The 26,904-nt window shown below is 33.0% G+C and overlaps 2 protein-coding genes, 1 long non-coding RNA gene and 1 pseudogene across 3 annotated transcripts; 2 read left to right on the top strand and 2 right to left on the bottom strand.

The window, feature by feature from the left end:
* The first annotated feature begins 704 nt into the window (after positions 1 to 704).
* LOC147387900 (L10-interacting MYB domain-containing protein-like) lies at positions 705 to 3,750 on the top strand. The gene is made up of 3 exons (XM_086420248.1): positions 705 to 803; positions 2,707 to 2,986; positions 3,170 to 3,750. Exons 1-3 carry the CDS (start codon positions 705 to 707, stop codon positions 3,748 to 3,750), a joined length of 960 nt encoding a protein of 319 aa, XP_086276374.1.
* Positions 3,751 to 11,273: 7,523 nt separating this feature from the next.
* Positions 11,274 to 11,903, bottom strand: LOC147387899 (putative pentatricopeptide repeat-containing protein At3g23330 pseudogene; annotated as a pseudogene).
* A 156-nt stretch (positions 11,904 to 12,059) lies between these two features.
* Positions 12,060 to 12,817, bottom strand: LOC147387898 (pentatricopeptide repeat-containing protein At4g18520, chloroplastic-like). The gene is made up of 2 exons (XM_086420247.1): positions 12,706 to 12,817; positions 12,060 to 12,595 (listed from the first exon to the last, which is right to left on the bottom strand). Exons 1-2 carry the CDS (start codon positions 12,815 to 12,817, stop codon positions 12,060 to 12,062), a joined length of 648 nt encoding a protein of 215 aa, XP_086276373.1.
* A 9,895-nt stretch (positions 12,818 to 22,712) lies between these two features.
* On the top strand, positions 22,713 to 26,134 carry LOC147387897 (uncharacterized). Its single transcript, XR_015171105.1, has 5 exons — positions 22,713 to 22,797; positions 24,136 to 24,194; positions 25,159 to 25,347; positions 25,774 to 25,824; positions 25,939 to 26,134. It is a non-coding gene; the product is annotated as an uncharacterized LOC147387897 (long non-coding RNA).
* Positions 26,135 to 26,904: the final 770 nt, after the last annotated feature.

Here is a 26,904-nt window from a genome sequence, read left to right as displayed (position 1 = left end):
GGTCTGAAGCGAGTCCAGTGACAAAACGAAGCGAGGAATGATGTACGAGGAGTTGTTCTATCAGATCTGAGGGGACAAAATCATTGCGTTTGTAAAGGTAAAATTATTTTTTATTATTTAGGTCTTTTTAGCAATGTAGTTTTATTTGGAAATTAGTAGAAACCGACATTTGCCGGGTGGGGTTGGTGCCTAACACCTTCCAACCCTGTAATGTGATCTCCGGACTCAGTATTTATTTTTTAGTAGATTAGTTATTTTTTTATCTGTTTTGAGTCGATGTTCGGTTCCTAGACCGTAATAACTAGGTGGCGACTCCTAAACCTCAAAGGTCAAAAGCGGATCCGCGTACCCCGCGGATCGAGGGCGCTTTCAAGAGGCCTATTGATTACGCTTCTAAACGCAGTTTTACCAGCGTTTGTGTCAAAAAGCTAAGATTTACAAATATTCATGTGTTTGATAGTGCTTCTAAACGCAGCATTTTGAATTTGGAAACGCAAATTTGTTTAAAAAATGATGAAATGAAAAGTGCATAAGAACAACTTTGCATAACTGCGTTTAAAAATGCTGGAGTGAAATGACAAAATTACCCTTTGTCATTTATCAAATTTCCACGCACTGTCTGCGATAAAACCTCTACCATTTTCGATCCTTATCACACACACACACACACACACACTCTCTCTCTCTCATCTATGTCGACAGCAATGGCGACCCACCTCGACGACGATGATTATATTTTCGATCGAAACCTACCGACGACGATGACATTCTCATCGTTAAATCAAAACCCATCAACGACGATGGTAAATAGCTAGTTTCGAAACCCATCGACGTCATTTATAGTTGAACTTAACTCCGATCAAAACAGCGACGTTGATCGATGCCATTGACGACATCATTTGTTATCGACGCCATTAAAGACGAGGATTCAAAGTCCGATCAAACACAATCTCTCTGTTTGCCCCTTTTTCCGATCGACGCATTTCCATTCTTTCCCAGAACAGCTTCTAACCTGATCTGTGAGCTCTCTCTCTCTCATCGATTTCAATTATCGTTATCGATTCTTGATGAAATTGAATTGGATTTAGAGAATGTGTTTTACTTGTATACCCATCACAATATCGATCTCCAACTCAAGAGATTCATATATTTTTAGGGTTTTATAAAATTGGGTTTTCGATGTCGATTTATTAACCCAGATCTACAATGAATCTGGATTTTGATGTTGATTTGTTTATGTATTTTTATATTTTCGGGGGATAATTTTCACTTTAATATAATTTTGTTGGATCGAAAATGATAAGAAATATAAGTTAATTATTATTATCTTTACAGAGGTAAATCGTAAGAGATTTTACTTAAATCGGAACTCCAATTGGAGAACAGACAGGAAATTAGACATTTTTTAGAAACCTAAATTAAATGTTGATAATATTTGGTAAAATTTTTCTAACCAATATACATCGGTAAAATTCAAAAATATTCTCTCTAGGAAACAATATAAGAATATGATAATATAATTTTAGAGATATCAATTTTTGAGAAATAGTTAGGATTAGGGGTGTGTCAATGTAAGAATACTATTTATTAATTTTAGTTTGCATGTGACCTTTAAATGTACTAATTAAGAATGTTAGTTTGCATCTCCTGTTTGTCGTCATCATCATCTATGTCTTATCTCAAATATTTAGCTTTGTAACATCAATATTTATTCATCATTCAACTCTATCCAAAGGTATATCTTTTGTCAAGGCAGGCATCTTGATAGATTTTCTTATTGTTTCAACCATGTGATGATGAATTATTATCAATTCTATTTTCAATACTTGACATTTTCCCATATGAATCTTGCTACCATCTTGTTATTCCTTTTTCTTTTGTTATGTAAAACTTTTTCTTTTGCTAAGTAACTTGTATCTCTCTGTTTCTCTATGAATTGGCTTCTATAAATTTTAAATTTTAGTTAGTTACGTGCAAATAACTTGTGACTTTTCAGTCTCATTTGTTGATTGTTAGTTCAAAATATGAGAGCTGGTTCTAGTTCAATAGTAATTGAAATGAACAATCCTAGGTTTTCTTCCATTTACATTTATTTTTCTAAGTGTAAAATACAGTGCAAGTTGTATTTATAACTGAAATACAGTGCAAGTTGTATTTGAGTTGTTTGGTTGCAAGATTGTGCTAAAATTAGTAGTTGTAACCTGTATGTTCTTTCAATGGAGTTTTTTGTTTGAAGAAATGGTTATTAGTTATTCTAATATCTTGTATTCGAAAATCTAATTTAGAATTTTATTATAAAAAAAAAAAATTACACACGCACACACACACACACACACACACACATATACACATATCAATTACTGTACTTTGTATAGTTAAAGATTGAGAAAACAGGACTCCCTCACTGTGGGATTGAGAACTATGCGTTCTTCCAGCTATCTATATGATAACCCGACAAGACTTCCTGGTTTCTTTCTTTGATTATACACTATACAAAAATTGTAGGTTGAGATGGTATAAGTAATCAAACAATTTAAAGTTTTGTTTATAGTAGTTTTAGATCATTGTTCAGCCAATGAATCATGTTATAGTATTTTAAATTGTGTAGTCATAATACGTGGGGTCATTTTAATGACAACATGATGAATTGAAATAGAAAATGACAAGTTCCGTTCTATGCACTACTCTTGCTATTTCCATTGGCAGATGGAAGATAACAATTCAAAGAGTGCGAAAGCAGATTGGACATCCAAACAACATGAAGTTTGGGTTGAGATCTGTTATGACTTAATTAAGAAGGGGAGGAGACCGCATAAAGTGCTTGACAAGACCGATTATGAATTCTTAGTCAAGGAGTCTCATAAAAGAACTGATGTTTATTACGATAGAGGGCAAATGAAGAACAGCTGGGATAGACAAAAAGGTATTTGGGGATGTTGGAATAAGATTTACATGAATACTGGAATCTCTTATGATGTTAACACTGGTATATTAATGCAAGTGATAAGTGGTGGATGGGTGGTTAGAAGCACTTTTTTTTTGTTAATTTATCCTTTTAATTATTTTAAGATTTTTATCCATTACGTAAATTAGGATTTTTATTTTTTATAGCATCATCCAAAAGATGCAATATTCTGAAAGCAACCTCTGAACTTTGTGAAACAATTAGATTTCATATTTAGAGGTATATATGCTACTGGAAACCAGATGTGGTCGCCTACATTTAGTATAATGCCATCTGCATCAACACCCCAGGATGAAAATCTGGATGCGGATGATATAGATGATGTCATGGGGACCCATCATCCAAAGTCTCAGACACCTCTACACTTTACGCCTGATGATGCTGATGAATTTGAGGATGATGCTACCCATACTGTACCCCCACCCACAGACTCCACTCGACGTAAAAGTCACGATACTCTACAACCTCAAGGTCATAGGCAGAAGATGACTACTGCTATGCGAATTGGCCAATCATTGAAGAAGCTCGTAAATGCAGTTCACAATCAGATATCTACTTCTACCAATCCCACTCATGTTAAGAAATACAGTATTCAAGAGTCGATCGAACTCTTAAACCAACTATCAGATTTAACCCCCAAGTGTGCACTTTATCGATTTGCGTTGAAGATGCTTATGAAGAACAAACAATTCAGAGAGTTTTTTTGTGTGTTACGATCAACAGAGGTTCGTTTTAGGTGGTTGGTGGACGAGATGTCTGATTTTATGGCTGGAAAAGATGTTTAGACATGTTTATATGTTACTTTAATATTTATGTGGGTTTTATGATGCACCTATAGGGTGCAATATACATTGGTTACTTTTTGTATTATTATGGTGTAATATGCTCTGAAGTTTGGATAATTTATTTTCTATTTGATAGATATCTAATTTTCTGTTGGATGTATATTATATTTTTTGTTAGATAGATATTTTATTTGATATTGGATGGATATTATGATTAATATTTTCTATTAGATGGATATATACGACTAATATGAATTCATAAGCAGGTCATATAGATTCGAATGTTGATACCATGATTACTATTGATTCAGATGATACAACTGATACCATCGGTTCAAATGGTGATACCACTAATATTGTCGAGTCAAGTATTTTAAGTATAGTCACTACAGGAGCCATCTTAGGTTCCTTATTTTATTATGATAATTTCTTATAAAGGGAGCCACATAGTAATAGTCAGTTAAAGGGGATTGACTTTGTGCGAAAAACATTAGATGATAATCGTGTGACGTGTCATGCATTATTTAGAATGGAACGACACCTATTTCTGAATCTGTGTAGTATTTTGAAAGATCAAGGTCTATTAAAGATGGGATGGTATGTTACTATTCAAGAACAACTAGCGATATTCTTATTGATAATAGGGCATAATCAAGGACAAAGATTAATTACAAATAATTTTGATCACTCACCTCAAACGATTAGCATGTATTTCAACAAAATTCTTTTAACTATTGTGAACTTGTCAATGTCCTTAATTGTACCTCCCGACCTTAATGAAGCCTCCTCGCACAATCGTAACAATCCTCATTTCTGACCATATTTTAAGGTAATTATATATATATATATACTTGAAATTTTTTTATTTTATTAATATTTATATATTAATATACCTTAAAAATATGTAGGATTGTATTTGAGCGATAGACGGAACACATGTTAGTGCATTTGTACCAATATCAGAATAACTGCGATATCGAGGACATAAGGGACGACTCACACAAAATATAATGGCAACATGTTCATTTGACATGTTGTTCACTCATGTGGTGGTTGGTTGGGAAGGGTCGGCTAATGATTCACGAGTTTTTCTTGAGATAGTGAATACTCCCAGTTTAATTTTTTCTTATCCTCCACCAGGTCTATATTTAAAAGCTTGTTAATTATGTCTGTTTATATTTAATTCTAGAAATTAATAATTTTTTAGATAATAGGTAAATACTATTTGATCGACGTTGGGTACCCACTCATGGATGGTTATCTTGCACCTTATTGAGGTGTTCGATACCATTTACAAGATTATAGGAGATCACGGGCAAATGATCAAAATAAACTATTCAATCATTTACATTTTTCACTTCGGAACGTAATCGAACGAACCTTTGGAGTTTTTAAAGTAAAATAACCAATCTTGAAGTTGATGCATTCATATAGTTTGGACAAACAATGAAGCATTGTTGTTGCATGCATGGCATTATACAATTTTATTAGAAAATATGTGATTGTCGATGAAGAATTTACTCGATTTGAGGAAGAAGAATCAACGGGAGTAGAAGAAGAAGGCATCACTTATCAAGAGTATCCAGTTTCCAAATTAGTAGGTCGTTAGAGTCAACAAACAATGAAAATACATAGGGATTCAATAGCTGATGTCATTTTTACTGACAATCATTGATACATTTTCATATTATGTTTTTTACTTTGCATTGTAATTATAAATACTATTATTCAATGTTGGAATAAAGATTATACTATTTTTAAGTATATTTCGAAGATTCGATACTTATTTATTTATATTCTTTGTGTATAATAAATAGCATTGATGGCAAACTATACGTATGTACTATGTTGTTCATGTGGTCGAGTGATGACATTAGTTACAGCTAAAACAAAAGAAAATTATGGGAGGATATTTTATAAATGTTCATTTTGACGGGTAATATGGCATTGATATCAATGTTGGGTGTGCATTATATTTGGTGAGATTGATATTAATTCATATGTTATTTTACTTTATAGAGACATGCAGGTCTTTTGTGTGGACGGATGAAGTTGACATTATCAATGATAATGTTCTTCAAGATAAAGTAACGAAGTCAAATAAGAAGAATGAAAAATATATTTTGTATGCATTTGTTGGATGTATTATTTATTTTAGTTTTACTTATTATATTAACTATGATTGTTATATTTAAATGATGTCAAAATATAAATTAGATATTATGTGGATGTGTTATGTATATACGATGTAATGTGGATGTGTTATGTATATACGATGTAATGTGAATGTTAGATTGCGTATTGTGCAAGTATTTTGTTTATCAGGAAAATTTCACATATCCATTTTTAAAAGGAGATGCTGTCGAAATTTCTATAGAATTATAAATTTTTGTATAATTGTTTTTAGAATTATAAACATTTGAAAATGAAAATAATTATGTAACACCCCGGATTTTCAACTCATATCTCGAGGAAAGTAAATGGTGAGATTTGGAAGAAAATATCGAAGGAGAGACTTAGAGTAAAATACTCGGATTTTGTTATGATTAATTTCAAATAAAATCAACTTCGCCATTAGATTCAAAAGGATCGAAATATATACATTAGCCTGTAAGCAAGTCCGAATTCGAATTCGGATAAAGAAGTTATAGAATCCTCGAATTTCGTGTTAAGTGGGACCCAAAACAGTGGAATTTCGTTAGAGCGAGAATCGAAAAGATTTGATGACATCATTAGATCCGAATCGAAAAATTATTCGAAATGGTATATTCGTTTGTCGTTTTTCAAGTCCGAATAGTTAAGTTACGATCGAAACTAGAAATGATGGGGAAATTACAAGTATACCCTCAGCTTTATTATAAAAGAAATCTTATTTCTTTTATTTCATTTCATTTCTCTTCTTCTCCAAGGAAACCAAACGACAGCCACTTCTCCACCCTAGGGTTCGACCCATTTCCGTCAAGTTTGTGAGCGAACGAGTCCGAGTTGAACCTCGACGAAGAAGGCAAAGTTGTCGGCCACGACGAGGGCTACAACTTCACCACCTTTGGTTGTTCATTCTTGTTCGTTTTCTCCATCCTCCATCAAAACCAGCCGGGTAGCTCGAGTAAACCCCAACACATTCCATCCGAGGGCTTCATCGAGTTAGGAGCTAGGTCTATACTTCATTTTAGAGGAGAAGGAAAACGTCATTGTCGGATACCTTGGAAACCCTCGCTCGTTTCGCATCCAAGTCAGCCCAACCTCGACTCTCGAGCCATCCAACCCTGATTGGTAGTGCTAGCTTGTATCCTTGGCGTCCACAACCAAGTAAGGGACTTCCAATTCTTATTGGTAACTTTAGATTTCTCAAATGTGCATTTAGGGTTTTGAAACAAAACTTATTGTTTGCATTTAAATCATAGAAATTGGTGTTTGATTTCAAATTCATGGTAGAAGTAGGTGTTTTGTTTATGCTTTATCGAATTTTGATAACAAAATCGTGGGTGGGTCGAATGGTTCGAAAAATGGAAGAAGAAATCGAAAAAGGGATCGAAAAATCCAAAAATCGCGAGTGAGGTTCAGGCTGTAGGCGGGTAGGGTCGGTTCCACCGGCACCTACCGAAGGCATTCTTTCGGTCCCACCGACAGAATGGAGCTTCTGCCACCGACCAAACCAAGAAGCCGCCGAAAATTTTGTTCTGTCGGCAGGACCGTCGGTCCCACCGACACCTGCCGATGTGTATTATGTCGGTTCCACCGACAGCATCTTGATTCTGCAGCCGACAGCCACCGACAGACACAGTTCTCTTCAGAACAGTGTTCTGACTCTTGGCTTGACCTCCTCACACCTTATACACTATTTCTCACCCTTTACTTCATTAAAAACATTAAAGTAAATGTCCTCTTTAATTTTTACTTTCCATTTACTTTAAGTTCTTTAATGAAATTAAGGTTTTACCCCCCATTTCGGAACAATGGGAATGGTTTTAAGATCCAAATCTCAAAGGATCAAAATCCGAATTTTGGTTTAAAGAACAAAACGTAATTTTCGACGTTTTCGGCAAGTTTTCAAAATGAAATAACTTTCGCGTTTCTTTGAATTAGATTACGAAAACTATATGGTGTCGAATCTCATGATCGAGACTTTCATTTCGAAAAACCCGTTTTCAATTTCGAGAACTTTGAAAAATTGAGTTTCTGACACTTAGCCAAATTTTCACCAGCTTTCTCTATTTTTAACAGCCTTGGTCCCGAGCATCGCTGGGACTTTGTTTTTAAATAAACTTTGAGGGTTTTCAATGGAAAGACCAAAAGAATGACTTTGAAAGATCGAAAATGGATGGTCGATGTAAAAGGATGAAAAATGAGAATGTTGAGAGAATGGGAAAAGGGAATGAACGGTAAAATGTCAGAATCACACCCGAGGGGTGATGTCTGCATTTTACATTGTATGTTGTGTGTAGGTTGGTGAAAGGATATCCAGGTTATTAATGAAAGGGTTGCATGTTTATTTCCGATTATGTTAGCGCTTGCGCTGAGTACTGTTATTTATTTTAGGCCGATTGGCCACGGTTGCATGGTAGGAACTGGATATCCGTTCTCAACCCTGTTCTGTTAATTTCTCTTTTGTTTTAAATGAAAAATCATATATGTACGTAGCTATTTTGTGAGCTGTTAAAGGGTTTGTGAATGCCTGAAGGGATAGTGTGTCACATCATCCGGAGGGGTACACTATCCTGGGATGTACGGTAGGGACCACCAAACTCATACGTGGTATGGGACGCGTATGAGAGTGGAGTCACAACTGGAATCCGGGTCCATTCCTTTCTTATCTTTACCAGTGAACGTGTATTGTAAAGGTGGTCGTATACGAGTAGAGTGTCATTTGGGAATACATGCACGCCTGATAGGCATAGACGAAGATGATTAGTCAGTGATCACTAACAATCTAGTAGTAGTCGAACGTTCTGACACATCGAAAAAAGACCCATTGCTTACGGTCACGTCAAACGGCCAGCCTGAGCCGGATAAATGGTTCCGCAAGCGTGGTAGACACGACCAGCCACAAAATCAGGAACTACGATGTTATTGAGGAATATCATGTCCCGACTGGGAGCGATCCAGTCGTGAATCCCAACTCTTTAATTCCAATACTCCACCACTTGTATTATGTATCTGTTGTTATATTTCGAATTACAAACTGAGAAGCATGTCTATTATTTTAATGTTGTCAACATTATTTGCATAAAATGGAAAATGTATAATGAGTATGGATGATTGATGTTATGTGTAATTTTTAAACTGTTTAGTTGCTCATCCCTGGCTATATGTACCAGTTGATCGTATTTTATCTTGTAAAACCTTGCATGTATTAAAAATATTCAGTATGCTTTATTCGATCATGCTTAGGAAGGGTTATTAGTAGGAATTGGCTGTGGACTTGCTGGGTAACTTTCGTTACTCACCCTTTCCTTCCTATTTTTTTAGTTTCAGCACTTGCAGCTACCGAGACAAGCGTAGAGTCAGTATTTGAGGAGTATCTGGTCGGTCAGATCGACGATCAGAGTTTATTGCCTGGTGAGCACTAAGGCTACATCCGTTAGAATTGCCAGTTTCATCCAGGATGTATGTAGTTTTTGGATTGAGAGTTTAGGCCTATGTTAGAGTGAGAGTATTTTGTAAGCCTGTATATGATTAAATCTTCCGCACTCTGATCTACTTACATATTAGATGTAATTAGTCTTCCGCTGTTCATTCCCTGTATTTACAGCTTTTTATACAGGTTTTGTTATAAATGGATTTATCAGGTTTGAGTTCCGTGAAACGTTAACATAAACAGAGGAGACCATGCCGAAATTTCGAGGTGCCACCTAGTACCTTGAGATTTGGCATTGGGATTTGTGTTAACGTTTGGCGGGGCGTCACAAATTATTTTATTAATTTTTATATAATTTTATAATATTTATTTATATTTAGTATAATTATATTTATAAGGGTATTCTGATAATTTTGATGTATTCTGGGTGCATTTTGTTGGATTGCGTATTATGTAGGTATTTGTTAATCAAGAAAATTTCGTATGTCCATTTTCAAAAGGATATGCTGTCAAAATTTCTATAGAATTATAAATTTTTCTATAATTTTTTTAGAATTATAAACATTTTAAAATGAAAACAACTATTTTATTAATTTTTTATATAATTTTATTATATTTATATATATTTAATATAATTATATATTTATAAGGGTATTCTGATAATTTTTTATGCATTTTGGGTGCACTATCAACCTTAAGACCATTCTGGTCATTTTACCATACTACAACAGATTTTAGAAACTGTATCAAACAGTAATTACAAGATTCTAGTCAACAGCACAATAGTTTTAAAAAGCTCTATCAAACAAGCTTTTCAATGTTACAGATTCTGACAGCAAATTCTGACAACAGAAGCTGACAACAGATTTTGGCAGCTAAATCAATCGGGCCCTTAGTTATAACTTAGTCATAACACCATTCTAGGTATAAACAATCCTTTGATTTCAAAAGGATTGGTGTTTTATAAGTAAAAGTTGGTGTGCCAATACAATCTCTCATTTACACTTGATGTCTGGGTTGTTAACACAACCAACTAATACAATTTTGGGAATGTAGCCTATCCAATAGGTGGCTCATTGACCAAACAATGCAAGACATTGTGTATAAAATTTGCTAATATAAACCATCAACGATAGCATGCCTCGAATCAATAGTTTTCATTTATTGATTCAGTATAGTCAACTCTCTGAAAATATTTTCTATTTCAGGGTGTGAAAAGTCTCTCATCATAAACGCATGAACCCAATCTCTGATGATCAACCAACTACTTCTAGGATCCTCCTTGACCCCCGTCTCTGCCATTTTAAGCCTCAATTCCAGCTTCTTCCCACCTCTAAGTAAGCACCCTCCCCCCTGTGCTCGCATAGTGTGCCCGCACACGCATTAAGGATTTTTTGGACCAATGGATTATTAAATCCTTCTTGAGCCCATAGGCTTATCCAAGTCTCTCTCTCATACTCACTTAAGTGATATGAGAAGTTCTATATAAGAACTAGACAATTTTTTTATTACTATTCGATGTGAGACTATATAGTTTCACTAATAAACTCAATAATTCTACAATCCACATACAACAAACCATGCTAGTAGGAGCTGTTTGGAGTCAATTTCTTATTTACCCAAATGTGATTTTTGACAACTAAATACATAAATTATTCTCTTCACTGAGAAGAATAAGTTTCCAAGTAGTTCTGCCTCAAATAAATTGTGAGACCCACTTAAATCGTAGCTCGAATAGACCCACTCAGTCACAAAAATCTGGAAAAAACTGCAGATATTTTCCAACAATCCCCCACATATGAAGCGTGATCATTGGGGTCTAGTTCCATCACCCTTTCTCCTGATTTCTCTCCGATTTCTATATTCCCATAATTCATACAAGCACTTAACAATGTCCTCCATGCCGAATCACCCACATTGTTTTACATAATTTGATATGCCTCCTTTAGTCTCCCGGCACGACCAAAAACATCACCAATAAAGAATAATGTTCGGCTTCTGGCTCAATTCTATACTTTTGATGCATCAAATCAAAGAACACACTCTCCTCTACAGCACCCACATGGCTACAAGCCGATAAAACAGATAAGAAGCTTATTTTGCTTGGGACCATGTTCATCTTTTCCATCTCTTTGAATGTCTTGATTGCCTCACGTGCTTTTCCATGTTGTGCAAGTCCTGAGATCAAAGCATTGAAAGTTACAACATATGGGCTGCCTTGTTCATTGAAAGCTTTGATGGAATCTTCCATGCTTCCACATTTGGCGTACATATTTATCAACGAACTCCCCACGTAGATGTCTTTATGAAAACCATATTTAATAACAAAAGAATGGAACAGTTTTCCCAAATCCATAGCTGGGAGGCCCGAGCAAGCTGAAATGCATGAAGGGAGACTAAAACAGCTTAAATGGATCCCATCTGCCAACATTTCTTTCCAAAGCCTCAGAGATTCTAATTCTACTCCATTCTGAGCATAATTTCCTATGATGGAACTCCATGAAACCTCATCCTTGTGAAACATGGCAACAAAAGCATTACGAGCATCTTCTATTGCCTCACACTTAGAATACATATAGATCACTGCATTCCCAACTGGAGTTTCAAAACTGTGGCTTGACTTCGCAATCTCTGTATGGATCTGAAGACCCGTGTTTAATTTCGATTTACTTTGACAAGATTTTATAACTGCAACTAGAGTTGCTCCATCAGGTTTTAGTGTAGTAGTTCGTCAAAGTTCATGATCGAGTTTGATGCAAGAGAGATTAGATTCCTCATCCATCTGAGCATAACCCATGATCATAGAAGTCCAGGAGACCAAGTCTTTATCGGAAATCCGTCTAAAAACATTTTCTGCGGTGCCCATTTCATTAAAATCTGCATAAAGAATTAAGAGAACACTTGCAACAAAACAATCTCTTTGGTAACCATTTTTTATCGTAAGGGTAGGTACTTGAATTCCTGTTTCTATTTCTCCTATCCCGACACAAGCTTTTATCGCACTTGACAAGGCATGTTGATCAGGTTTCACACCTTGTCGACACATATCTCGAAACAAAATCACAGCTTCATCTCCATCACCATTTCTCGAGTAACCAGAAATTATCGAACTCCAAGTGAAACTATCTTTTATTTCCATGGATTCGAGAAATTTTTTACGCGAATTCACACTCCTACACTTCCCATACAAATCAATAAGAACACTGCCCACAACAACATCAATTTCAATTCCAGATTGCAAAACAAGTCCATGAATTTGCTCCACCTCTGTTAAACAACAACAGCACTTAAGCAAACTTGTAAATGTAAAATCATTAGACTCAATCCGTCAACAACCAGCATCTCCGAAAACAATCTCAAAACTTCATCATAATTGCCAATTTGAGCAAACCCAGAAATCATAACGTTCCATGAAACAGAATCTCTATAATACAACCAATTAGAGATGCAACAAGCATCGTCGAGACTCCCACCAATTTTGAAGTACATGTCAACTAATGAACTACCTGCGAATTCATCTCTCGAATCCGAAACTGATATTCAATCCATGAATTTGTAGACCCCAATTCGAGAAAGTTGAGATTAATACAAGCCCGAACTGCTACAGAGAGAGTGAATTTAGGGATGTGCAATTGCAATTTTCTGGCTTTTAAAAAAATAAATAAATGGTGATTTGAAAATTACATGGATATTCTTAAAATAAAATAAAAAAATAAAAATAAATAAAGGGTGGTTTTGAAGATTGCATGGATATTATTTTAATTTTCAAAACAAACCAACGTGATTTCACCAGCCTGCCAATGCAATTTTCTGGGTTTTTATAAAATAAAATAAATAGTTAAAAACAAAATAAAAAAAGATAATTTTGAAAATTACATTGATATTTTTGTAATTTTCAAAGCAAAACATGCAATTGTATTTTTCTCGATGTTTAGAAAAATAAATAAATGATGGATTTTTAATATTACATGAATATTTTTGTAATTTTCAAAATAAACCAATGCGAGTCAAGGGACGTGCGATGGTCATTTTCAAGGTTTTTGTAAAATTAAAAAATTAATTTCTGGCTTGGTCTAGCCTCTATTTAAAGAGACCAGATTAGGGTTTTTAGATTCGGAATATTCTGTGTATAACAAAATCTCCAAACCCTAATTTATTAGGTTATGAATCACATCGTCATAAGTCTACACAAATCCCGATGCTTTTATTGCCGACTTCTCCGTGCCGTCATAGGGGTCCACTGCACTATGACTCTAGTGGGCCCTCTGAGTTTGAAATTCGGTCTAGTTCTTTAACTTGGGTTCTAGAATGCGATGAACTTCTTGTTAATATTTTTCTTTAATCTTTATGTCTCCTATCTTTGACCTTGTCATGATTAATTAACCCAAATTAAGTTAATAATCATAATAAATTTGAAAATAACAAAAGCATGGACTATAAATGCATTATCTTTAATTAGGGATTTAAAGCATATTTTATCCTTAAATTCTTTGTAATTCGAGTTTCAAAATAAACTTTCTAAGCCTTGATCATACCCCTAAACCTTGATTTTACTTGTCCCAAGCAAAAATTAAATAGAAACGACTTTAGCAGGTGACACGATTGCATTTAACGAATGTAGCAAACCCTTGAACCAATAGTGGACGAGTTTGACTCGTGAAGATTTACAATGAAAATTCCCACTAAATTCAAGCACTTTAAGAAATATCAAAATCAAAATCAACGTATGTATGTGAAATAAAAAAATAGTTTAAAAAAATTTGATTTTGAAAATTACATTAATATTTTTGTAATTTTCAAAATAAAACATGCAATTGTGATTTTCTAGATTTAAAAAAAAATTAATAAAGGATGGTTTTTTAAGATTAAATGAATATTTTTGTAATTTTCAAAATAAACCAATGCAAGTCAGGGACATGCGATGGTAATTTTTAGAATTTTTTTAAGTGAAAAAAAATTAATTTATAAAATAAATTAGAGTGGTTTACCCAAAAGACCATTGTTGCATTTTTATTACAAAAACTCCCTTGGAGTTCTGATAACTCAAGGGGAACCTTGCTTTTATGAAGTTTGTTACCTACCAAACCTAAACCTTGGAGTGGGGATGCACGTCATTGAATTCAAAATGATGAGATTAATTTTTTTTATTCAGTCTTCCTTTTCTCTGTTTTTGCTACGTATGGAATTTCTCCTAATGAATAATTGCAGAAATTTGAGAAAATAAGTAAAAATCATAATTTCTAAATTATTACACAGTACATGGCTTATTGTTATTAATTATTAAATTGAAAATAAAATTTTCCAAATTTTTTTTTTTTTTGATGATTTACTTACAACCTTCAACAATGATTTAACAACTTGTAGTAATCATACAAGAAAATATTTGAGTCCCAGAAGAGAAGAGAAAAATAGTATTCTATATGAAAGTGAAAATAATAAGCCGTATTAGCTACATATACCTTTGTATGTAAAACTCTTAAATTAGGTCAGCGTTCCGTAGACAATTTTTTGTCCTATATGGCAAAATAATTTTGGAATTGACTGATTTTTTTTTCAAGTATGACCCCCCTCAAGATAAAGATCATCCTCACAAAAAATCAGCCCATTCTGAAACTTTTTGCCCATATAAGACAAAACATGTTACCTAGAATGTTATCTACAATCCTGACCCCTTCAACTACTATACTTTGATTTTTTTAAATATGTACATAAATAAATAATTACTAATAGATTAAACTAATTAAAACATGGATTATTGGATGTTTATGCATATATGATTAGTACAAAAAAATAAGATGAAATATAACTTATTATAATTTATATTAATAATTATAATTAGATATTAATAATTCTGACCAAAATCACTATTCATCACAATATTTTGTAAAATTAACATTGATTTCCTCATAAATATATATGTAAAAAGACACTATAGCAACTAAATTTCATGTCAATCCTTAAGAAAATCAAAATATTTCAATACATTTTGTGGACATATGTCATAATAGAATACTATAATACAGACTAGAGCCCAAATAAAGGTATTAAATTTCGGTTTCAATGTCTATTTCGGTCAACTTGGATATGAAAATATTTTGGGTAGTGTCGAACTACATACAATTTTCATAGAAAGCATGGAATATTAAGAAAAAATTCATCGAAATTAAATAAAATGATAAAATAGGCATAAAACACACTTATACGTCATAAAAAATAATCCAACATGTAGAATGGAAACAAGATTAGTAGTGTTTTGTTACGTATTAGAGATGTTAAAAGAGTGATTGATAACCGAAAACAATTATATTCTATATGGGAATGAGAACAATGGTGTCAAACAAGACAATAAGTACAACATTAATAAATATATATACCACTATATTTTTTTGTTAAATATTTATTAATAAATTATTAATATATCCAAGTAATTAAAATATAAATGTTCATAAACGTGTTGATCTTCTTAGACTAAATAAAATAAGATGACATAAATATATCTAAGTAATCATAATTCCTTTCTAAAAGTGATTAATTTATTAGTAATTTTAAGGGGGGGGGGGGGGGGGTGTGGAATTAGAGCAATTCAAATGAATTTTAATTCTCATCAAATTTTTCCACCAAAATATTGCATTTTTATGCTTAAAATTGATTAATTTGATCTAAGTTTATTATTAACAAAAATATTTCGCAAAGTGGATAAAGATTTTAATTGAAATACATACAAAAAGTATCTGTCCATGAATTTAATGTTGAACCTTGTGGAAATGAAAATAATTAGGTATATTTCGAAGTTTAATAATATTTTCCCAATTAATAGTCAAGTCTAACCATTGGACTCAAATATATCCGATCATGTTCACCTATCAAGCATTGGATTAAGTAGTGAACAAAAAAATACGTCAAAGTTCGCCAACCTGACCCTATTCACTTAGAACTAAACTAGTTTAATTGGGCTCATAGATATGTTGGGTGATAATGGTATATTGCTAGACCTAGGTTGAACCAATAAAAAATGAAGGGGAAAAATGGAGTCAAACAAATTTTCAGAGAAATTGAATCAAGAGCCTTGCTACAGTGACTCCAAAATAACACTTGAAGTAATATTGGGTGTACAGAGAATCATCGATTCTCCTCAAGTGTTGAAGACTCTATCTCAAGAAAAAGCTGCAACGGTTTTCTACACACTTCATCCTCGAGTAATGCTAGTACGAGTGTTATTTCAAGGTACTTTAGCATTTTTCATTCAGTCAAATATTGACAATATTTTTTGAAATGTCATAAAGAGTTAACTTGAAGATATTAGAATGAAATTCCCCACCAAGATCGTGTAAACAACCTAGATTAAGATCTTGTTGAATCCACTTTCACATTGAATACTGAATAACTACAAAATACATTTTGATCCCTGAAGAGCCAGCGATGAACTCTTAGAAAATACAATAATGGAACAACCTCTACAAGAAATCTATCTTGGGAAGAGCTAGTTTGTTGTTCTTTGATAATAATCGACAGCTCGATAAATCATAATTTAAATGCTGAAAAAACTAAGACAGAATTCTGCCCTCCAAACCCAACAGAATTTGAAATGGCTGCAAATAACAAAACATTATAGATAAGTTAGATTTTTTTTTTTTTTTTTCAAAAACTTAGAAAGGAAGGGTCCACATCTCACCAACATTGACTTCATGATGCTGTTTTTTGTTTGGGATAGTATCGAAGGTAACTGAAGGCTCAAGATTCTACAGTTATGATAAAAAGAAGGATAAATCAGTTTGGCAAATAGTTGAAGCTATCCGATGTTGAAATTGAAATCTATGAAAATGACAAATCTTAAAAAAGAAAAATTCCCACTTCAGTGCACTAGTCATTTTAATTTCAAAAATGGTAAATTATTTTTTTAAATTAAAATATTTTACTTTAAAGGGATAAAAGGTTTATCATTTTATCAAGCGAATTTTCTAACTATTTACTAAAATTAAAGTGGGGAAAAATTAGTTGCAAGAAAAGCTTTCCTTCACTTTAATTGAAATATTTTGTTATCAAAAATGTAATTTATCATTTTTGAAATAAAAATGAATAATACATAAATTAAAAAAAGAAAAAAAGCACCTTTATGGAAATTCCCTAAAAACTGTTCTTTAACTTCATTCACCAGTTTTAGAAGAATTGTTGGAAGAAGTACATACAAATTGGTTAATGGTTGGATGCAACCACCCTGAAGTTATGCCCTTAATTGTAGCAATGGCTTCTAAACCCCCAGCTGCACCGAGGCAATGTCCGATCATAGACTAAAGACGACAATAACAACAAAACAAAAAAGGAGATCCAAGAAGGGGAAAAATTTGTTGTTAGAATTCATATACTTTATATATTCACAATGTAAGTTGGATGTTAGCAATGTCCAATACCTTTTTTTCCATAGTCACGAAATTGCAATATTTTTTTTTCTTATAGTGGAAATATATATATATACACACACATTATAAGAGGTAATTTTCATTATATATATACCTTATTTGAGGTTGTGTAATATTTATATTAAAAAAAATATCACACAATGACAAGGGAAAAACCAAGATTTTTTTATGGGAAGCAAAGTACATTTAATTATAAGATTGGATGGCTTGAAGATAAATGGTTTAATTTGAGGAATATATTCAAGGTTTTTGGTTAGGAGTTGAAAAAAAAAAAGGGTATTTAGGTGATTTCTCATTAGTGTATGAGATAAGCCCCAAGTCAAGGGGTAATGTCATCAGTTTAAAAACATAGGAGGCTATCTCAAATATCTACCAAAACGCCTACATGCCCCCTCGACCTCGGTCCTATCTAATAGAAAAAAATTAGATGACTTCATTACCCTCTTAACATGAAATCGAAAACCATTCGAATTAGATCTCTTCCCAAAATCAGTAGAAGAGGACCTCTCGGGAAAATAAGGTAGGATTTTTGAAAAGAAGATGATGAGATTTTTGCTAAAAAGTTCTAACGTTTTATAGAAGGGTTTATGACAATGTTCAAAATGATAGATTGAAGATGGAGTTAAATAGATTAAAATTAATTTTTTATAGAGGTTGAAGACATGAAATACTTGAAGATGACTAATTTTAGAGAAAAAAATTAAAAAATTTGGATGCCAATTGCAAATGAGGTTATTTAGATCATCTTCAGTTAGTCTATAAAAGGCAAAACATGTTGAATGTGCCATGTCATCAGTTTGAAAACAAAGTTTCGGGGTATCTCAAATATTCATCATAATGTAAAGGGTTATCTAATTAATCAAAAGAATTAAAGCAAGAGGGGGTAAAAAGTGGAGGGAGGGGAGCAATAGGGTCAAAGGAGGCATGTCATTAATTGAAAACAAAAGAACATCTTAAATTAAAACAAAAATGCAAAGGTAGTCTAAAATCACCAAAAAATTGATTCCCCCCCGCCCAACAACAGTATCCTTACTAGCTCCTCCCCTGGCAATGACTATGGAGCCCTTCATTGCATAATAAATGTTCGTCTTTTAAATAATAAAAACAAAGGGCATTTTAGTCTTTGAATATAAATGTCTTATTTGCAGTAAATGCTTTGATAATTAATGCCAACATAATAAATATATTTATTATGTAAAAGACTAACATACCTAGTATTTTTTGGTAAAAAATAAAATGGATAAAGATATTACTGAAAAATGAATGTGGTGGATATTGCTAATGTCATCATGTGGTCTTGAAAACTAGGATTCCCCTATATACACACTCACACGCACACAAACATACACACACATGCGTGCACATACACAGTAGGCACATGCATCCTCTTGAAGTTAAAAGAATAGGAAAGAAAAAATAATAAATTTGGATTGGTACTTTTGAAAACTAAAAGAACAGAAAGATAATAAAGTTAATTTTTTTATGGAGATTCGTAATGAAATTAAATCCCAACACCTCTTTATGAGTTTACTTGTGCCTACTGGCATGAGCATCCTTTTTAGGGTTAAGGGAGGTAGAAGATGATATGCAACTAAAGTGGAAAAGGATGCATAAAAAGTAAGAGAAGATGAGAGACAATAAAGTTAAAAGTTATCAACGAGATTTATAGTGAGATTTAATCTCAATCCCTCTTTATTTATAAGATATAGAGATTGGGATCTATCATTGTGTTTATATATATATATATATAGGGCCACGTTCAACAACCCACATTAGGGAAACCATGTTTAGAACCAAAATTTGTCTTATTATTGGGCTGAATTTTTTACAACAATCTCTATGGTGAGGAGATCATCCTCACCAAAATTCAGCCCAATCTGAAACTTCTATCACCATCAAAAGTGGTTTGCAAAGTTCAAGAATTGTGGACTATCGATTTTTATTATTTATTTGTAAATCACTTTAGATGGTGTTAGAAGTTTCGAAAAGTGACAAGATTTTGTGATGATGATCTCCTCACAATATGAAGCTTTTAACTCATAAGACAAATTTTGGACCCAAACATGTATGTGTATGAGGAATGATAATGTCCAAGACCTCATGAGAAGTATTTAAAGGCCCTAAAGAGAGCCAAACATTTTTTAATATATATAGGTTATAAGTTTCGAAAATAAGCTGAATTTTTTGTGAGGATTATCTCTATGGTTAATTAGGAGATCATCCTCACAAAAAATTAAACTACTTTTGACGCCATTATATATATATTAGCACATTCTGAAACTTCTCACCCCGTCAAAAGTAATATACAAATTAACATTAAAAATTGACGGTCCATAATTCTTCAACTTTGTAGACCACTTAATTTTGATGGGGTCGGAAGTTTCAGATTAGGCTGATTTTTTTTAGGATGATCTTCTCACCATAGAGATCATCCTCACAAAACATCATCTCAATAATTTGGTCTCCCCATGTGGGCTATATAATAAATACATTTATTATACCCTTAATAAATGAATTATTATGTTGGCATTAATTGTCAAAGCATTTAAAATGCCATTCACATTTATTATATAAATGACAATCATTTATTATATAAAAGATTAATATACCCTTGTCTCTTTTCACTAAAACACAAAATGGACAAGGGTATTATTGAAAGAAAAAAAAAAGTAGTGGAAAATGCTAACGTCCCTATGAGGTCTTGGACGTTAATATTCCCATATATAATAAAGAGAGAGAGAGAGAGAGAGAGAGAGAGAGAGTGTGTGACCTTGGTTGAATTGATTTTGATATCTGACAAGTTCTTGAACAGTTTTTTTATAGCATTCACCTCAGCTAGGTCACCAACAATACTTGAAGTGGCATGTGCATTTATATAGTTAACCTGGGAAAAAAATATCTTTTGAATTTCAAGATGACATCATTCCAAAAATGGAACAAACAATATATACCTACTCAGTTTTGTTAACTGCATTTTGAGTCTTATGCGTTTGAACAAAATCTACTTTATCTTGTAGTTCTCCATCCATGAAATGATTTAGACAGCGAGTTTTTTTTTATCTACAATTTGTAATTCATCTCATTTCACATTTTCAAAAATATCTTTTGATTATTAGTCCTTTTTTTACTAGGCAAGTAGGGGGTTAGTGGTTGTCAAAAGGTATTGAACCTAAGTTGTGAAAATGTAGTACCAAATAACTTGTCAAAAGTGGTTCAATAATTCAAAAAATTGACTATCGACATGAAAGTAAATACTATACAAGATGATAGGCTTAACATTTTATATTTGATAATGCAAAAAACTCAAGTCATAGGAACTTAGATAATGATAAAGAAAACATTAATGCTTGAGTGACATTGGATTTACTGCATTGTTTACATTTCTTACGTGGAGATTCTCACATTACCATAGATGTGTTTGCTCGTATCACGAGGAAATAATATCTATGGTTATGTGTGTACCTCCACGTCAGAAATGTAAAAACCACAGTAAATCCAATGTCAACCTAGCACAACTCTAAAGAAAATTACAATATGCATTATGTTAGCTTATTTTTTATGAATTGATTACAATATTCGTTAATAAGAAAGCGAATAACATAATCAATAGAGGAGAAAACATAGATAAATATTTCGTTGAAATTATATAATTAGATAAGATTTTGAAATATTCTCATACATGGATAAATTATTTTGATTTTTGATGGGTAAGTTGGAGTTGAACTTACGACCTAAAAGTTGCTTTGCAATATGTACCAATTGAGTTATATGGCTCTACTAAACACAAATAAATTTTATTGTCTATATATAAACTTTGTAGTGAATTTACACTTATATTCCTTTGATTTTCTAAAATTTACATAAGCGAATTCTAGAACCTTTGGTTTCAAAATCATATTTAAATACATAACTTGACTAATAATTTATCAATTTCTTTATTTTTACCAGCAAAAATTCTATCTGATACCACACACAATAATCATCTTTTTTAATAAATGACAAAATCATATTAGTTCAGACTAGCTATGAAAATGTCAACTTACATGTTCTCTACCCTTCTTAATTTTTAGGTTGTTACATCAACTTTCAATTAACAATTTGAAGACTTTACACTATAGAAAAGTGATTTTACAGTGACGGATATTAGCGATGGTCACATTAGGAGCGTCGCTATAACAACATTCAGCTACGGACTTATTATCTGGTCGTCGCTACAAGGCTGCCCAAATTCTTAAAACACAAGCTACAATCTCAGTTCTCATTCTCACACTATTTCCAGACTGTCTTCTCTCTCTAGTAAGATTATGAAACTCTCCAAAATCCCATAACTCCTTCGCTTTTTCTTTCTCAACTTGTTGATTCTATCTGCATAGTTTTCTAAGGTTTCAGTTTCTCTACATTTACCTCCTCTCTCCATCTCCGGATCTTTTAGTTCTTTGATATGGAAGAAAGAAGTTTATTCATCCAAAGATCCATTGTTTGGAGGGAAAAAAACTGTAATTTTTTTTACGATTGATTTTTGTGTAAAATTTGAATCAATTTCAATTGTTGAGTTATGTAAGTTGCAAAACGATTCTTTTTGGAGTTTCCTCTGTGAAATCGAAGCTCGAAATGTGAAGATTGAGACTAGAATCAAATCTTGTTTGCTACTAATTGGAGGTTGTACTGTTTGAATTTGGGGAAAAAAACAGAATCTTGTGTTTATCAAAGCTCGTTTGAGCCAATTTTCACAACTTGTTACTCTGTATTTTCTTTTCTTTTTTTTGGTTTGTTTTGGTGTTTATCAAGGGTGATAGCGGATTCTCACGTTTGAAGATTATTTGAGGATTTTAAGTAGATTGGAAGGTGTAAGTGCTCTAGTTTGACGAAGAATCTCGCATTTAAGAAGCTTGTTTTAGCATTTCTTCTTGGATTCTAGACACGAATTCAAAATTATTTAATCTCTCACAATCAAAAACCTAATTTGAAAAAAATTAAACCATAAGATCATTCTAATCATCTATTTCATTTGTATTTTTTAGGGTTTTGGTTCGTTGATCGCAAGTTTCAAAGGTAAGAAATCCTAAACCCTCGTTTGTATTTTATCTTGTATTCGAGAGCAATGCTTCAACATTACTGCAAAAATTTTCTTTGGATCATTTCTTGTTCTCTGATCTTTATATATTGAATTTTGTTTCTACTCCTTATAGATTTATTTGTTTTTTCTTTTGATGAGTAATGATTTGATTTGTTCTGAGAAATCGGTTTCATGCAGTTTTGATTTTATTTCTTTTGGTAATAGTTTGACTAATTTGGAAGATTTATTCTTCTTCTTTTTCCCCATTATTTATAGAGAGATTGTTTTCAAGTATAAAATTTGCAGTAATTAGTTTTGGTTCCATCTTGGGAAAGTTCAAGGCCTTAGATTTCAAATGTTTGGGGTTGTGGCAAAGAAACTATGGTAGTAGCTGATAATATTTTTAATTAATAGTAGGAACTAGAAAGATTAAGACATTTTCAGACTATGAGAGAATGATGAGTACTCAAAATTTTGATTGGTTTCTCAAATATATCTAGGGTGGGTCCTACTACCATAGGTCTGCCTATCTAGGATGAGAAGCAGCCACTCTGAAGGTGTTTGATTCAGTAGATTTTAAATAACTCCTTAAAGTAGATGTACATGCTCTTCTTAAAAAAGGTAACTATCTTATGAGGCTTCCATAGGTTGATAGTGACTCATTTTATATCTGTTGTGCTTCAAGGAAGATGGAATGCCAGTAGAGAATTAGCACATGTTATTGAACACATCATTTAAAATGAGCAGTAATCCAGAATTTTATTTGAAAATAAAGATATTAACGGCATTGATTCTTTCTTCTTGAGGTGAAAAGAATAAAGCTTTCAAGCCTCTTGGAGTGACATTGCTAGCGTCCTCTTTCTACCCTTTCACCCAATTCTTAAAGGGAGAATGAAAAATCTCTTTATTTAGTATAGCTATCCTATTTCTTATGATCATACAATGCCCCCTCCCCAAAGGAGACAACAAGATCCTTTTTATAGCTGCCCTTACTCTTTTTTTGTTGTTGTAATTATTTCAAATGACAAGTCTCTGCTAAGAATGGTCTTTTTATTAAATTATAGCTTTTGCTAAGTGATAACAAATTGGTCAATGGAGGATTAAGTAAACGATTGGTGTTCATAAGAAGCAATACCTTACAAGGCTACTTCTTTTGTTATTTAGCATTGGAGTAGTTTTTAATTTTTTATTCATTTTGATAGGTATATCATGATTGAGATCTTGTTTATTTATAGTTGTTTATTGTTCTGTATCTAGTATTATTATTATATGATTTTTAATGATTCATAATAGCTTTTGTATCCCTTTCTACTAATGAAGTAATTATTTTATAGGTTCATTGGGATTCGGAGAGGAGACATTGCAATCCATCCGTGGGAAAATTGGGTCACAGGTGCTTATTTACATCTTGAATATTGTTTCTTTATGCTTAGGCCTTTAAATTTTCATGATAGTATCCATAGTCCTTTAAATTTTTCCTGTATCATTGTTACATTAGCTCGATGGAATTGGTTTTGAATTTTGAATGGATAATAACTCATAGAACTATAGCTTTTAGGGAGGATAAAGACTACATGATGAATGTTGAACTCTTGGGCATCATAAGGATAAGAAACTCCAAAGAAAACGTTGCGGAGGCACGAGAATCATTATACAACACACAAGGATCATAGGGTAATACTTAAAAGGATAATGATTTACAACTACACAATTCTAAATATTGTTATCCATGACTTCTCGAACTAGAGGTGAGTGTTGAAGATTGATTGCGAAATCCTTAACAACAAGTTCAATTAGTTAACATTTGTGGTTTATTTATACATAAAGAGTCATAAGTTTTCCAATATGTACTTCTCACCAAGAGTCGGCGTAAATGTGAACAGATGCAAAATCAACACCAAGAGCTTGATCGTTCTTAATAAAGTTTGTTCCTACTTGTTGTGCAAATGTGTTGGGGTTAAATTGAACTCAGTGTTAATAGACCATAAAATCCTTCTAATCCAATCTCCAATAGGTGCTTGGACCGATGGTTTTTACATGCATTGCCATTTCTTTTATCCATTCCTACAAAATCATGGGATGATCGAATCAATGCAGTTAATTTAGCACATAAGTTTTATTTATTGGAAGTTATAATCAATTATTTGCTCAAATTGTTGAAATAATAAAACTTGCAACTTATCACCTGATGGATCCAACAAGCATCGTGATTCATTCATCAATTCCCAAGCGAGAATGCCATTTAATAAACTTACATGAGTTGTCTAACTTCTAGTTCTGGTATCTAATTATGAATCTTGTCCAAGTTTTCACTTGAAGCAGTTGAATGATGCACACTTTGTTCATCTTTGTTACAGAGGCTTTGCTTTCGTACTTTCTTCAACTAGTATATTTATAAATGTGAGCTGAGCAAGGTACAATAACATTATTGTTGTGTCATTGACAACCAATGTTTTGGAAGGCTCCAATACCACCGAATGAGTTTTAGTAATCTGAATAGCTTCTGGAAATTGAGTGCACATCACTTTGATCTTTGCATATGTCAAGTAAGTAATTCTCTTCAAGTTAAATTTAAAATACTACATACATCTGTAACTGTGAATTGTGGTTAAAATTTATAAAAATATTTGTATTGCAGTATCTTGAAATACTTTAGTTATTAGGAATGGTTAGTTAACATATCCGTCATTCTTGGAAAGCATGCATTGCCTTAACTTTGTGTGACTTACAAATTGGTTTCAAGAGCTCCACTTGATCAACTTAGTTGAAACTTTAGTGGTTGAGCTTAGACTTGGAAATGCATCATTGTTATGTGATTTTCTTACAAAGACAAGAAACAAATCTTGGGCAAGAAAAGCTCACCCCTTAGTTTGGGGTGAGCTTAGACTCTGGATGAGCCAATTCTTGTTTTGGAAATGAGGAAATACAAGATTAAAGAACACTTATATTCCTTTATCCCTTTACTTGGTCAGGTCCGAATATGAAATAGTTTATGTTTGCTCCTTTTACTTCTAAAATTTCAGGTAAGCATTTATGTGTAGTGCTCACTACAAACAAATTGCTTTTAAAGTGATCAATTCAGTGCTATTGTATTAAAACTTTTTCTAATTTTATTTTGTGCTACTGCATTGAAATAGGTGCTGATCATACTGAGTCGATAGAAACATTAATGACTCATTTACAGGATGGGCATTTGTTGGTGGAGCTGTTGTTGGGGGAGGCAAAAGGCTACCAAAGCCAAAGGGAACAATTGGCGCACCCTTGGAGATCAGAAACATTGTTATTGTTCGACGGGTAGACGCGAAGCCACAGACATGGCTCAATTGCCCCATGACAAGGTTGGTTCGCCTATTGTTTCTGATGAAAAATATCATCATGTGGGCATGTTATTATTAGGAATTTCTTATTTAATTTTTCTATTGTTGCAAGACTTGGCTTATAGTTATTAACCGGGTCTGTAGGATGTTGATAGTGGTTTTTTGTACGTGTCAAGATCTATTAGCATGATCCTTAGTTTTACCCTAGGAGGGTACGTGTTTACTTTTCTATTTTACATGTTCGGATGAGTGCCTAGTTTAGTGGTAGACTATTGAGTTGTAATGCCTATATATAGGCTGCGTAGTTGATGAAATTAATTGACAAGAGAATTCAGCATTTCCTCTTTCATCTTTTAATAGTTTTGTCTTCTATTTACATATAGATATAAGCTAATTTTTATCAGTGGTATCAGAGCTTTGAAATTGTGAGTCCTGCAAATCAGAGAAAGAAGAGGATTGTCTAATTTCACCATCTCTCGAAGTAACAGAGAACTTCTCATAAACAAATCTTTCTACTCGTTCCCTTACCTCCAAAGAAACCTTCGCGGCCATTGCTCTTTCAACAGCACGCTCCCAAACTTCTGCGGTTGCTCTCTCTACTGCAGCACGCTTTGTCATAAGTTTGCCTCCTATAAAATCCCGCCTTCTCTAATTTTTTTCTCTGGCCTCTGTCATTGCTCACTGTTGAGCTTCAGTCGTAGCTCTCTCCACAACAGCCCTTTCACGGGCTTCAGTAAATATCATTTTACAAGTTTCACGTGTCACCCTTTCAACAGCCATCCTATA

Source organism: Akebia trifoliata, chromosome 13 (assembly GCF_017979445.1).
Source record: "Akebia trifoliata isolate Shusen 1 chromosome 13, ASM1797944v1, whole genome shotgun sequence".
NCBI lineage: Eukaryota > Viridiplantae > Streptophyta > Magnoliopsida > Ranunculales > Lardizabalaceae > Akebia > Akebia trifoliata.
The sequence above is the reverse complement of the archived record's forward strand: the minus strand, read 5'-3'. Positions and strand labels throughout refer to the sequence as shown.